This window comes from Vipera berus, assembly GCF_964194415.1.
Source record: "Vipera berus genome assembly, chromosome: 13".
NCBI classification, from domain to species: Eukaryota; Metazoa; Chordata; class Lepidosauria; order Squamata; family Viperidae; genus Vipera; species Vipera berus.
Window position 1 is genome coordinate 4913288 of NC_138216.1, and position 13436 is coordinate 4926723.

Sequence of the window (13436 nt, forward strand, 5' to 3'; positions counted from 1 at the left end):
GAAAACAACAACAACACAGCAGCGTTTATTTATAGAGGACGGAACTCGGAAAGGAACTAGCCACTGAAACCCTAATTACAAATATTAATTCCGAAATATTAATCCATTCCGAAAGAGAGGGGGGGGGAGGAAAAAAACACCCCCCACAAAAAAAGGCTGAGAAACTGGTTTACCTTGGGGCCTTTTAGGAGCCTTCCTGAAATTGCGTGCTTACGCACGGCTCAAACGGCAGCTCGACCGCAAACAAAGCATTCTCCTAGGTAAGAGAAGTGTGTCAAGACACCCGGCTTGACGCTGCTTCTTCCTTTCAAGTGACTCCCAACAAAAGGCCTGCTTGCCATGCTCCTGAACTCCGGACACACACGCATTCTTTTTTTAGTGCAAAGGGCCACCACCGGCACGTGCTGCCCGAATAACCTCTTGGTTGTCGGGAAGAACCTCAGAAGCTAGGACCAAGCGGACTGTTGGGGCCGCTGGGAACATCTGGCGAGGCTCAGCTGCCTTCAAAAGGGCTGGATATCACAACAGGAAAGCGTCCTCGGTCAATTGCCTCCATACTGGTACATACACACGCGTGTATGTAGAGCTGGGGTCTTCAAACCTGGCCCCTTTTATGACTTGCGGACTTCAACTCCCAGAATTCCTCAGCCAGCGTCCGCAAAGAAAAAACAAAATCTGCATACAACCAGCGTCCGCTGGCTGAGGAATTCTGGGAGTTGAAGTCCGCAAGTCATAAAAGGGCCAGGTTTGAAGACCCCTGATGCAGACCCACACAGGGACCTACGCTAAAGTGGTTCAGCTCTTCAAATGAACGGGTCGCAGACCGAAGGTGGTTCCGAGCTGGGGTGCCAGGAAGAGAAGTAACAACTCTTTTATGTCTAGAGCAGGAGGACCACGGTTGACCCACTAAGGCATCCACAGGCCACGAGGAGCCATCTGCAAGCTTGGATAGAAACGAGGCTGCAGAATAGAGAAATAACGCCAGCTAGAACTTCTTCTTCTTCTAAGCAATGCACCAAACTTGCTCCAATTCTCCAAACCAGGCCAGATCGCCAGGGAAATTAATAGTGCAAAAATAATAATTATTATTCAGGAACCTCGACTCAAGGAAAAGATATATAATCTGTTTAGGAAGATACATAAATCAATCTTTTAGGGAGTCTCTTAAGAAACTTGGACCATCTGGGCCGGATTTGGGAAGCTGAGGTTACCACCTCAGCTAAAAAAACAAACTAATGTAGGACTTTCAATGGCTCGTACTTTAATTTTAAAAGCTTGAATACCTAAAGAGACGCACGTATATTTCAACCACACGGAAAGGATTTCTGGCGCAGCCTGGGGCAGTGGTGTAACCTGAAACTCGGCCTTTTCAGTGAGACAGAGGTTGCCCCAGGCTTGTCCAGAAAGAGGACTTTGCAATTCGGATTGAGGTTTAGACGTAGGATTAAAGTGAAGTGAAGGGAGGGGAGGGGCAAGGCAACAGGAAGATGCCCCAGAAACTCCGCAATGTCGAATGCACGTTGGGTCAAATGCAAGAGTCCAAAACGAAGGAATGCTAAGGTCCATTTCGCTCAATTCTACCAACTGGCCTTCGCCATTAAGATGTCTTCTGCCTTGATCTAATGTTGATCTAACGTTGTTCGAAGCGTGTGCCTGGGGACAGCTGCACACAGACAACATCCAAAGTCCTAACACACAAGGTCAAGGGCCTAGCCAGCGCTGCGACCCAACACAAGAGTTGTGAACGATCAGTTTTGACTTCCCTACATACGATCCTTAGGAGAGGCCTCCCTTCAGACCGCCAGGTTCTCAAAGAGCGGAGATGGCCAGACCCGAGGCTGTCAGTCAAGGAGGAGATGTTGGATCTGTCAAGGGCCACCCCGTAAGAGCAGAGCACCTTGGCAGGTGCTGAAGCTGAACCCCAGAAGCAAAAAGCACTTCTCAGGATGCTACTGTTTTTCGGAATTCTTTAGATGCTTATCTATTTCATGCATGACCTTTGCTATCCTTCACGTAGCTTCCAAGATACTAATCCACCTGAAGGGTTAAAAACACCCACGTTTCTGTCTGACCCTACAGTATTTATTTATTTTTTCACTCTCTGAGAAGTTCTCAAAAATTCATAAGCTTTGTAGGACGACCCAACAGCTTTACAAGTAGGCGGCAAGCACGTTCTTCCTCTGCCGAGCTGTGAGCGCAAAATAACACAAAACGGCACAAATGCTCGTTTCTCGAAGGAGAATAAAGCTTGGAAGAGAGCGAAAGAGCGAGAACTGTTCTGCTGCCGAGAAGCCTGCCTACGTAACGCGGAACTAAAGCCGTGCTTGTCGCAGTCGGCCTTCTCCTGTTTTAGGAGCGTTCAGAAAGGCGTGCACAAAGTTGATGGAGCTCAAGAAAAGATCCCCGAAGCAGGGCTAGAACAACTGGGTTGAATGAACTGCTGCCTATTTAGCCCATAAGCTGCAGCCTTAAAAATCTTGGGACCATTATTGGGAGAACTCATAGGGGAGAGAACCTACGGGAAGCCTCCTTCACATCAGTCCTTGAAAAGCCAAAGATCTACTGAAGGTTGTTGTGATTCACACTCATGCTTGAGAACCAAGAAGATCAAGGAGCCCGAGCATCTTTTTTTTTCTTTTTTTTTGGACAAGTACCTGACTTCAAAAAGAAAGATCACGAATGGCAGAAAAGTGAAACAATCTCCTATCAAGACTGCGACCAGAACTGCCGACGGATCCTTAAAAGTTGACATGGAGAATTCTAGAAGTTGTCCTGTAACCAAGGAGATCGTTTGGACGGGCGTACCGCAAACACGCACATCCGACAAAATCCCAGACAATTGACCTTACCAAAAAATAAAATAAAAAGAAACCCCACACACAAGGAAAACCCCAAAACCAGTAGGCCGTCACCGTCGCCACCACCATTTTTAACCAACTACAAATAAAAACAGGTCAATCCACCAACCCCCCCGTTAATTGCAAGTGAGAATCATGTTCCTTTTCATCTCCAAGCGAGCCGCCCTTTTAGAAACAGGAGCAGCGCATAAAAAGTGGCAGAAATCCTTAAAAGAAAAAAAAAGAAAGAAAAAAGACAACAAGAAGTTCTGTATTCTCTGACAAGAGGATTGTGTGGAAAGAGGCACAAGAGTAAAATGGAACCAATTTAAATAAGCCAGTACTACAATTCCCACTGGTCCAGAATGCTTTGTACAATGCAAAGGGACTTGGCAAGGACACCAACTAGCACGCCTAACAGCTAAGCGAGGAGCAAAAACCCGCAAAATATGGCTGGCTACACAACAGCTCTCAGCCCGATCGAGGAATGTCGTTCTCTGCAGCTCGACTATATACAATTTTACACGTTCGCACAGATAATACATGGTTGCACCCCCACCCTCCGGGGAAAAAAAAAAAAGAAGTATATTACAATCCTATATATAAACCAGAACGTCACTGTGGTACAAATCCTCTCTGGAGGATATTTCAAGTACTGAGAGAGAGCTAGCAATAGGGAGGTCTCTTTTTTTGATGATGATGAGGATGATTTTTTTAAAGAGGAAATGCAAAATGCGCTGGTTTCCCAAAAGAAAAAAGAAAAAAAGGACGCTGTGAAATACATCCACTCCAAATTCTGCTTCTGACGGCGTGATCTCTCAGTCGTCTTATCGGTGATTGGACTGCACGGCTTGAGCCGGTTTTCAGGCGAAACTTTTTATCTTTTAAGCGGCTCTTCGTCCAAAGCGGAGGGGTGTGCCCCCCACAATCGCCGGGACAGACCGACAGCTTAATCGGTTCTTAATCTTTCTCTCCATCTTCACTGCTCCCTGTTGAGGAAACAAAGTTATTGCAATTACAAACGCTTGGGAGGGTCTGCTTGTGGAAAGAAACACCCCCCCCCAAACCAGCGTTTCTCAACTAGGGTGGCTTTTAAGATGGGTGGATTCCAACTCCCCAGAATTCCCCAGCCAAGCTCAGAGAGCACGAAGGACCTCACAATTCAACCCCAAAAGCTATATTGTCTCTTTTAGTTGGACGGAATTGCCTTTAACAGAAGGCTACCAAAAAGTATCTGGGGTTGCCACTAGATGGCAGCCTTGATTCTTTCTGTAGCCCTCTTAGGCCATCTATTGGCTCTCTGCAGAAAAGCAGGCAGAGTTTGGGGGCAGAGTTTAAGTACGTCATCAGCTTGCACTGGCTGGGGAGTTCTGGGGGTTGAAGTCCACACGTCTTAAAAGTGGCCAAGGTCAATAAACACCGGTTTAAACTCTGCAGATATATAATTTTTTTTAGGCCTAAATTTGTTGGGGCAATTTGTAGCTGACTGACTCCACTGAAACGAAAGGGGGAGAATCTTTAAAATTCCCTAGGCAAAAGGTGTGCTGAAGGTAGCCACCCCATAGGGATGGTGTAATAGTTTCCTCAAGGGTTGGAACCAGGTTTCCCCCCCCCACCCCTAGTTCTTTGCAAGGGGCAGTCTGATGTTCAAGGCGGTGTTCTCCCTCTTCTTGTTACAAAATCCGCAAGGTGGGCACACCTGCAAGTCTCCCAAGCACAACTGTCTAAATCGCACGCTTCAATGTCACTGCTGGGGGATATCAAAGAAAGCTGCCCTATCTCGAACGCTGGACTTACCGGCTACAGCCAGCGACGCGGCTTATCTAATCAGCCCCTTCGCCAAGCGCAAACAGTGTTTCTCTAGGGAATCGGAGTGCGTACCCAAACACTCAGTACCAGGCCACTGGCACAGTACAAAAATGTGTCCCAGTTCCATTGTTTTAAAAAATAAAAATGAAAATGAAAATGGGGGCAACGAAGAACCTGCTTGATCGCTGAGTAGCTCTCAAGATCAGGCTGGATCCCAGTTGCAAACATCTTGGTAGCGCTAAGTGGGACTGGTAGGAGTTACAACTGAGAGCAAGTACAGACTCGTGTTTTAAAAGCAGGCTAGGACTCTTTTTTTAAAAAATTATTTTGTTCGAAAAATTAAAATCCAAAAGAAAAGAAACGAGTGACAAACAAAACTAAACAAAAACGCTGAAAAAAAATTAAATTTAAAGAAAAAGACAAAAAAACAAAAATGTGTATTATGCTCCCTAGTTGAACACTGGCAAACTTCCTGACAGTTAGAACAATTAACCAGTGGAACTCCTTGCCTCCAGAAGTGGTGAATGCTCCAACCCTGGAAGTTATTAAGAAGAGACTGGACAGCCATTTGTCTGAAATGGTATAGGGTTTCCTGCCTGAGCAGGGGGTTGGACTAGATGACCTCCAAGGTCCCTTCCAACATTATTATTATTATTATTATTATTATTATTATTATTATTATTATTATTATTATTATTATTATTATTATTATTATTATTATCTATTGTAACAATAGCAGCTTTTCCCCCATTTGCAAAGCAGGTCCAGCAATGTTTATAAGCTTGGACGTCTATTTGCAACCCAGCTGACCTGTCATACACTACTTATGTGAAATGGACTCTTTCTGCGGTGGACAAAAGCCCCGGGATTTCATTCTTCCAGAACATTAGCAGGAAAATGATCTGGTGAGCCTACTGGCTTGCTGCTGCCTCCTTTCTCTGTTCTATTTCTATTTGGGATAGTATAACCTTCCTCAAAGCCAGGTGTCTGTCAGAGGAGGGACCCCAAAATCTAGGATAAAGTGTTCAAAGGAGGGGGGGGGCAGCGACCAAGAAGCAGCTGGAGACCGGCTTCGTTAAACCTACAGCAATAACGGGACGTTGACGGAATATAAGGATATGAAGTGCAAATGCAATTAAGATATGTATTGTTTAGAAACTGAAAGTATTGATAAACGCAACAAAGATGTTTTTATTCAGTTGATAATAATAATAATAATAATAATAATTGTATTTGCCCATATGGGAAAACATGTACTACTGGAAAAAGAGGGGAAATACTTGAGGTTGTAATATTAGACTTATGCTAAAGATTTATGTATATCGCTGAATTATTGATTGATCCAGACAACACGTTGCTTTGTTAAATATTTGATTGTAAAATTATATATCTATATCTATACCTATCTATCTCTATCTAGATAGATATAAAGATAGATAAATATAAAGATATAGATAGATATAGAGATAGATAGATAGATAGATAGATAGATAGATGATAGATAGATAGATAGATAGATAGATAGATAGATAGATAGATAGATAGAGATAGATAGAAAGGTATAGATAGATAGATATAGATAGATAGATCCAAAGGTGCTTTTCCCAAAGGCAGCTGGACTTTTGTTTTTCCTTGAAGATGTTTCGCTTCTTATTCAAGAACTGAAGAAGCTCCTTGGGTATGAGATGCGGAACGTCCGCCAGGAAAAACAAAACGTCCAGCTGCCTTTGGAATAAGCACCCTGGGGACAACGGCTTGTAAGAGCGGCCAGATTCACGGGCCGAAAGAAAATACTCGCCTCCCTGTTCGATATCCGAGTCTGTGAGGTGAGTGAGCGAAAAGCTGGCCATGTTTGCCGGCGAGATAGAGAACCTGGAGTAAGGGGAAGGGCGGAACCAGTCCTGCTCGGGGCTCCGGGGGGGCGGTGGAGGAGAGAGGTACTTCGAGGTCTGAAGAGAGGAAGACTTGGAGCTGATGAGGGTGCTGGCGGCCTTTAAAATCACGGAGGGCCCGGGAGAAGGGAAGTCATCGTCCCACTCGAAACCTCCTGGGAGAAAGCAGACCAGAGGGACATTTCAGACAGAAGAAGAGGGACATCTGAGGTCCATGGAAACTCATCGAAAGCCGTGGTTCTTCTCGATCCAGGACAGCATCGTCCTAGCACTGGTGATGTTACCTAGCTGAGTCACGAAATGTCTGCGAGAAAACCACCAGGCTCAGAGAGCATCCAAGGACCCCCTCGTTTCAAACCCCGAGCTATAAATAATTCTCCTCTGTGGGGTCACCTGGTTTTAAAAATGCCCTGATTAAACAGGGGTTCCCAACCAACCGTTTAGCCTTCTGCGTGCAAAGTAAACTTATTGGCAGCACCCTTCCCAGACGGTGCATGTTATTTTCATGGATTTTGGAATTGTCAGATAAGGGGACAAAACAGTTTAAAAAAAAGAAAAGGCAAGGCTTGCGTGGATGTGATGAAGCGAGATCTGCCTGCCTGGAAAAAAAACGGAGGTTTGGAGAAATTTCCCTGGAAAACAAACCTCTTGCGGATGTTAAGAGGAACGGCGTTAGCTGGCAATTCCAAAACCTAGGGTTTTTCTGGCTAGGGGACCTATTTTTATCTTCATAACCAAGATAATGAGAAGGAAGGACTCACTGGAGAAGAGCCTAATGCTGGGGAAGATTGAGGGCAAGAGAAGAAGGGGACGACAGAGAATGAGGTGGCTGGATGGAGTCACTGAAGCAGGAGGCGTGAGCTTAAATGGACTCCAGAAGATGGTAGAGGACAGGAAGGCCCGGAGGAACGTTGTCCATGGGGTCGCGATGGGTCAGACACGACTTTGCAGCTAACAACAACAACAACAACCACCAAGACAAGCCAAATGGGTACCTTCTTCGTCCGTGGAGCTTTCTGAACTGGTGAATTTATTCAAGTAACCAAAACTGGCAGCCAGGGCAGGAGTGTGATTGGAGTTGGATTCGGCAATACGCTTTCCGAGTTCTTTGGTTGGCATTTCCTAAAAAAAAAAGGATGAAAACAACAACAACAACACGCAGCTAGCTTCTCACAGGTAGCTTGTTTAGTAACCAAAGGGACAAAAAGGCCCTGAAAAAGGCGACTTTTTTCACACAAGCGTTATAGCAACCTCTGGGGTCACATGATCCAAAATCAAACGCTTGGCAACTGGCATGGATGTATGACGGTTGAAGTGTCTCGGGATCACGTGATCCCTTTTGTGACACACACACCCACAAACACACACACAGATAAGCAAAGTCGAATGGGGAAGGCAAATTCAACTGTTACTAATTTAACAAGTGCAGTGACTCGCCTAACAACGGTGGCAAGAAAGGTTGCAAAACGGGGCAACCCTCACTTAAACGGGGCAACCCTCACAGCCTTTGGTGGAGCAGTGGGCTAATGCCTCCTTAAGTAACACCAGCTGCCTGCAATTAGTGCAGGTTCGAGTCCCACCAGGCTCAAGGTTGACTCAGCCTTCCATCCTTCCGAGGTAGGTAAAATGAGGACCCAGATTGTTGGGGGCAATTAAGCTGACTTTGTAATAATGCCACTTGGGGGGGGTGTGTGAAAGCCCTAATAAGCAGGCATATACATAGAATGAAGGCTACTGCTAAGCTTGTAAGCCGCCCTGAGTCTTCGGAGAAGGGTGGGATATAAATGGAATTAAAATAAAAAAAATAAAAAAACTGCCTTGCTTTAGCAACGGGAATTTTGAGCTATGGCCGTTAAGTTGAGGACTACCTGCAATTTTAATCACGCAGCAAGACACGGCTTTTCAAGTCTCTTCGGGGAAACAAAGGTTTTTGTAGAAACAGCGGAATCTTTAAAATACTTTAAAAAAATGCTTTCCCCAAGATGGCCCCACTTTGCTGCCTTCACATCTCCCGTCCTTTCTCGCTGTCTCTTTTGAGGGATGTGAACCGCGTCACTGACTGTACCGGGGTCTCACACCAAGCCAGGCTAGTGACGTGGCCCTTGAGTGTGCCCCTCTACGTGGGCACAGACAGCGGTTGCCAGCTAAGGTTAGAGTCTAATCTGTCTTCTTTACACAGGACAAAGGCTTCTTTCTGCCTTACCTAGGCAGAAAAGGAAATAACCATTTTTTTAAAGAAGAGTCTATTCTGAAAGAATGAAGGTTGAGGGGAAAAAGATACCTGATCGAAAAGATATAAAGTGACATCATCAAAGAACGTTACTGCTTTTTTCCCATTCTTCCGAAAGGCTTCGGTAGAATGATTCCCCTCGTGCTGCTTCGGCTGCTTCAGCAAGCTTCTCAGGTGCTTCCCATCGTCGACGTTGCTAATGACCTCCGGCACTTGATGCGTCACGACATCCTCATCGCTGTCGGAGCTCAGTCCCTGGAGATGGAAGGTCTTCATGTCGTCCTCTGAATCGTCGCTGTTTCCATCCTCCTCGTCGGCGTCCTCTTCATCTAAGGAGAGATCCAGCATCCCAGAAACGTCAAGTTTGCCGAGGTATTTTCCTTCAACGTCTGGTTCTTTCAACTTGTGGCCTTCGAGATGAGCCAAAATGGACGTTTCAAAGATTTCCGGAGCACCGTACAAGGTGGGCGTGAGCTTCAGGTCACCCTCGGGGAAAAAATCGGCTGTGCTGGTGCCCGTGCAGGAGACACTTTTAGGGACAGCCTCATTTGTTTCATCTTCATCGGGGTGTTCTAGGTCAGGGAGCCGGGGCAACAAAGTTGTGTCCTCGGTTTTCTGAAGCCGCGCCTGTTTTCTTTCATCAGACTCGTGCTCTTCTCCACCCACATCCAACGGCGAGGTCAAGTCATGGATGAACTGACAATTAGCTACTTCGTTGCCGCTTAAAGGATTTTCTGCATTCCCAGCGTTTTCCACTTCGAAGGAATCCGGGTGGTGCTTGGCCAACACTGTTGGCTTTGGGGATGGATTCGTGACCTCTGGTTTCTTATCTACCTCCGAATCGTTATCGGAGAAATAGGCCGAATCTCTGTATGAATTATGGCTGCCCTCCAGGACTGTTTGAGTTGTTTCAAAATGATCCACCTTGCTCGGGTCGGCGTAAGAATTTACCTCTGCCGACACGACGATCACGGGGTTCCCCTGCAAAAGATCTCCGCCTGCGCTAGATAAAGCCGATTCACTAGAATTGGTGCCCAGAAGGTGTGACGTCCATTCGGGAGATTCTAGATTTTCAGTTTCGTAGCCGCTGTCGGCGGGTTTATCGGGGGGCAAACATTTCTGAGGGCTCTCTGGTTCAAAGGATACTAAGCCTTCATGAATGTCTAACGTCTCAAACGAGTCCGGGGTATCTACCAGTTGTCCCAGGCTTGGGGTTGACCCCGAGGAACTGTCTTCCAGTAGACTGTCATGACTGATACGATCGGTGGGGAGAAGACCTTCTCTGTCAGATCTTTGAACTTGAGAAGTTCTACCACTTCCCTTTAGAACATCGGCGTTCTCGTGCTCAGATTTCTTTGGGATTATTTCGTGGCTCAGCTCCCAGGAGCTGCTGCAGTGTTTAGGCTCCTGATTATTTTCCTCTCTTTCTTCTTGAGCATTGAGGGTGACACCAGGACATGAGCTGATGCCATCGGTCCGGTTTTTGACCTGGGTGGATTGGAGATCGGTTGAACCAAACTCAGGGACTTCTTTCATTCCGATGCAAGAAGCAGGAGGACTCTGGGTAGAATTATCTCCAACTACTCGCTGAGGAGGACTTGTCTCAGGGCTGGAAAACGAGAACAGCAGCTGCTTGTCGACCACAGGGGGACCGGGAAGTGCCCCTATTCGCCCAAGAAAGTCCTTTTCAGTGTCATGAACTTTCCCACTCATGTTACCTTCAACTCCCAAAGAGCTCGCATTTGGCGGGTCTGGTTTATCCGTTGGGTCAGGTGCTCTACCGAGATCGCTGCCCTTTTCGTTCCTCGCCGTCTGCGTGAATAGTTTCTTCTCCTGAAGAAACAGGAAGTTGTCAGAGAGCTCCTCCAAAGTCAGCTGGCTAAGTTCAGATTCCTGCGGGGTATCTTCCTGCGAGCAATCAACTTCATTTTGAGAAGCAGGCGGGGAGCTTTCCTTCTTGGGCAGGCCACGGGTAGATCCCTCAGGATCTGAGAATGCCATCGCCCGCAGCTCCAGACGGATATCATTTATATCAGCGAAGCCAAGTCCACCCAGCCCGTTTGCCAATGGTTCATTTTTGTCAACGCCGCCATATGGGGAAGGGTCAACCGGGCCAACCCTGTGCAAATTCTCTTCCTTGGGATCTGTATGATGATTACAGAAGATATCCTCATCTGTGGTAGATTCGGCAGCAAAGTGTTCCAGAAGCACAACGTGACCGTTTTTGCCCTTCAGAACTTCAGAATTGTCCACTTCGGTTGTCAATTCAGCCACCTGGTGGTCAAAGTTGAGGCTACCGCGGCCTGCAATCTTTTCTTCTAACTGGATGTAATAATCGCTTCCAACAGAGGGCTTGCGGGCGTTAAACACAGGAAGTTCTCCAGGCACCAGCAGGGAAACTTCCTGCCCGCTTTCAACCTGAGCGCCGGGCCCTTGCTCGGTCAGCGTGTTCTCAAACACTTCCACCGGGAAGAACATGTTTGTGTAAGTCTTCCTGTCGACGGGGTTGGACAGGTTGCACTCAAAGTGGTCATGTTTGGCTGCCTCCCAGATGTACTCAAAGTTGAGTCCTCGGCTCGTCTGGGTTACCGTCAGGACCTCTTCCATCTCGCGACCAAATCGGCTGCCGGCGAAACGATCCAGGATCGGGAAGGCGGAGCTCCCCAAAGGTTCTCGGTTTGAAACGTTCAGCTTGAGTTCGTCCCACTGTTCTGGATCGATGACGGAGTCCCTCTGGTTTTGCGTGCAGAGACAGACTAGAAGCTTATGGACTTCCTCGGCCGTGGCTCGCTTGTCTGGAGACAGCCAGCAGAACTGCAGAACTTCGTACCTGTTGGGATAAGAGTTCAGGTACGGTTTGTGACAAGGGCACTACGCCAGGGCAAGCGCAGTTCTTTGGCCGTGTTTTTAAAGTAACCTCGCTTTTCAAAATGATCTTAGCTGGAAAGTTTTTATTGTTGAACTAGCTTTAGAAATTACAAGCCAGAGAACAACTTGAACCTCAGGGAGACAATCCACAAATGACCCTTATCTCAGCTCCTTCCCTCCTTTACTTCCTTCCCTCCTTTCCTTTCTATTTCCTTCCTTCTTCTCTCCTTCACTCTACTTTCTCTCCTTCCCTCCTTTTCTCCCTTCTCTCCTTCCCTCTCTTTCCTTTCTTCTCCTTCACTCTACTTTCCTTTCTTCCCTCCCTCCCTCCCTCTTCTTCCTTCCTTCCTCTCTCCTTCCCTCTACTTTCTTTCCTTCCTTCTTCTCTCCTTCCCTCTTTCCTTCCTTCCCTCCTTTACTTAATTTCCTTCCTCTCTCCTTCCCTCTCCTTTCCTTCCTTCTCTCCTTCCCTTTCTCTTTCCTTCCTTCTTCTCTCCTTCCCTCTCCTTTCCTTCCTTCCTTCTCTCCTTCCCTCTTTCTCTTTCCTTCCTTCTCTCCTTCCCTCTACTTTCTTTCCTTCCTTCTTCTCCTTCCCTCTTTCCTTCCTTCCTTCCCTCCTTTACTCTTTCCTTCCTCTTTCCTTCCCTCTCCTTTCCTTCCTTCTCTCCTTCTCTTTCCTTCCTTCTTCTCTCCTTCCCTCTCCTTTCCTTCCTTCCTCTCTCCTTCCCTCTACTTTCTTTCCTTCCTTCTTCTCCTTCCCTCTTTCCTTCCTTCCTTCCCTCCTTTACTCTTTCCTTCCTCTCTCCTTCCGTCTCCTTTCCTTCCTTCTCTCCTTCTCTTTCCTTCCTTCCTCTCTCCTTCCCTCTACTTTCTTTCCTTCCTTCTTCTCTCCTTCCCTCTTTCCTTCCTTCCTTCCCTCCTTTACTTAATTTCCTTCCTCTTCCCTCTCCTTTCCTTCCTTCTCTCCTTCCCTCTTTCCTTCCTTCTTCTCTCCTTCCCTCTCCTTTCCTTCCTTCCTTCTCTCCTTCCCTCTTTCTCTTTCCTTCCTTCTCTCCTTCCCTCTATTTTCTTTCCTTCCTTCTTCTCTCCTTCCCTCTCCTTTCCTTCCTTCCCTCCCTCCCTTTTCTTCCTTCCTTCCACTTTATTTCCTTCCCTCCCTCCCTCTTTTCCTTCCTTCCTTCCTCTTTCCTTTCCTTTCTTCCCTCCCCCTCCCCCCATCATTTGTAGGCTAACAAAACGCTTCAAGCTTTTTGAACCAGACTGAAAATCTTTATTTTATAACAGAGCTCGACTGAAAGTTTAAAAAAAATGTGGCGTTTTTACCATCGGTCGGCGTAGGGCTGCTCAAGCGGTGGTTCCGACAGCTTGGTCTGTTTTTCTTTGATGACCTGGGTCAAAACCTCCTGGTCAGAGAGCTCAGAATAAGGCTTCGTGGCGCCACTGAAAAGTTCCCAGAGTGTCACTCCCAGGGCCCTGCAGAAAGAGGAGGCTTCAGTAAGATGTCAGTCCACGACAGGGCTCGTGGAATCCCAGTTTTTTGGACCCTGGTTGTTCAGACCTTCGGAGGAATTGCTACTTAAGAGTAAAAGGTAAAGGTTCCCCCGCACATGTGTGCCAGTCGTTTCCGACTCTAGGGGCCGGTGCTCATCTCTGTTTCAAAGCCGAAGAGTCAGCGCTTGTCCGAGGACGTCTCCGTGGTCATGTGGCCGGCATGACTAGACGCCAAAGGCGCACGGAACGCTGTTACCTTCCCACCGTAGTGGTTCCTATTTTTCTACTTGCATTTTTTACGTGCTTTCG

At 46.9% G+C, this 13436-nt stretch overlaps 1 protein-coding gene across 2 annotated transcripts in view; it reads right to left on the reverse strand.

Annotated features, from left to right (window-relative positions):
• Positions 1–681: 681 nt before the first annotated feature.
• The window catches only part of LMTK2 (lemur tyrosine kinase 2), a 35991-nt gene continuing 23236 nt past the window's right edge, over positions 682–13436 (reverse strand). Inside the window, exons 10-14 of one of the 2 annotated variants that reach the window (XM_081338078.1) lie at positions 12960–13109; positions 8820–11598; positions 7534–7660; positions 6445–6693; positions 682–3826 (exon numbers count right to left, since the gene is read on the reverse strand). In XM_081338078.1, coding sequence (XP_081194204.1) covers positions 3798–3826; positions 6445–6693; positions 7534–7660; positions 8820–11598; positions 12960–13109 — 3334 coding nt within the window. In that variant the 3' untranslated portion in view covers positions 682–3797. Of the gene's footprint in view, positions 3827–6440; positions 6694–7533; positions 7661–8819; positions 11599–12959; positions 13110–13436 lie in introns of both variants that reach the window. The other variant, XM_081338079.1, reaches the window with a different exon arrangement.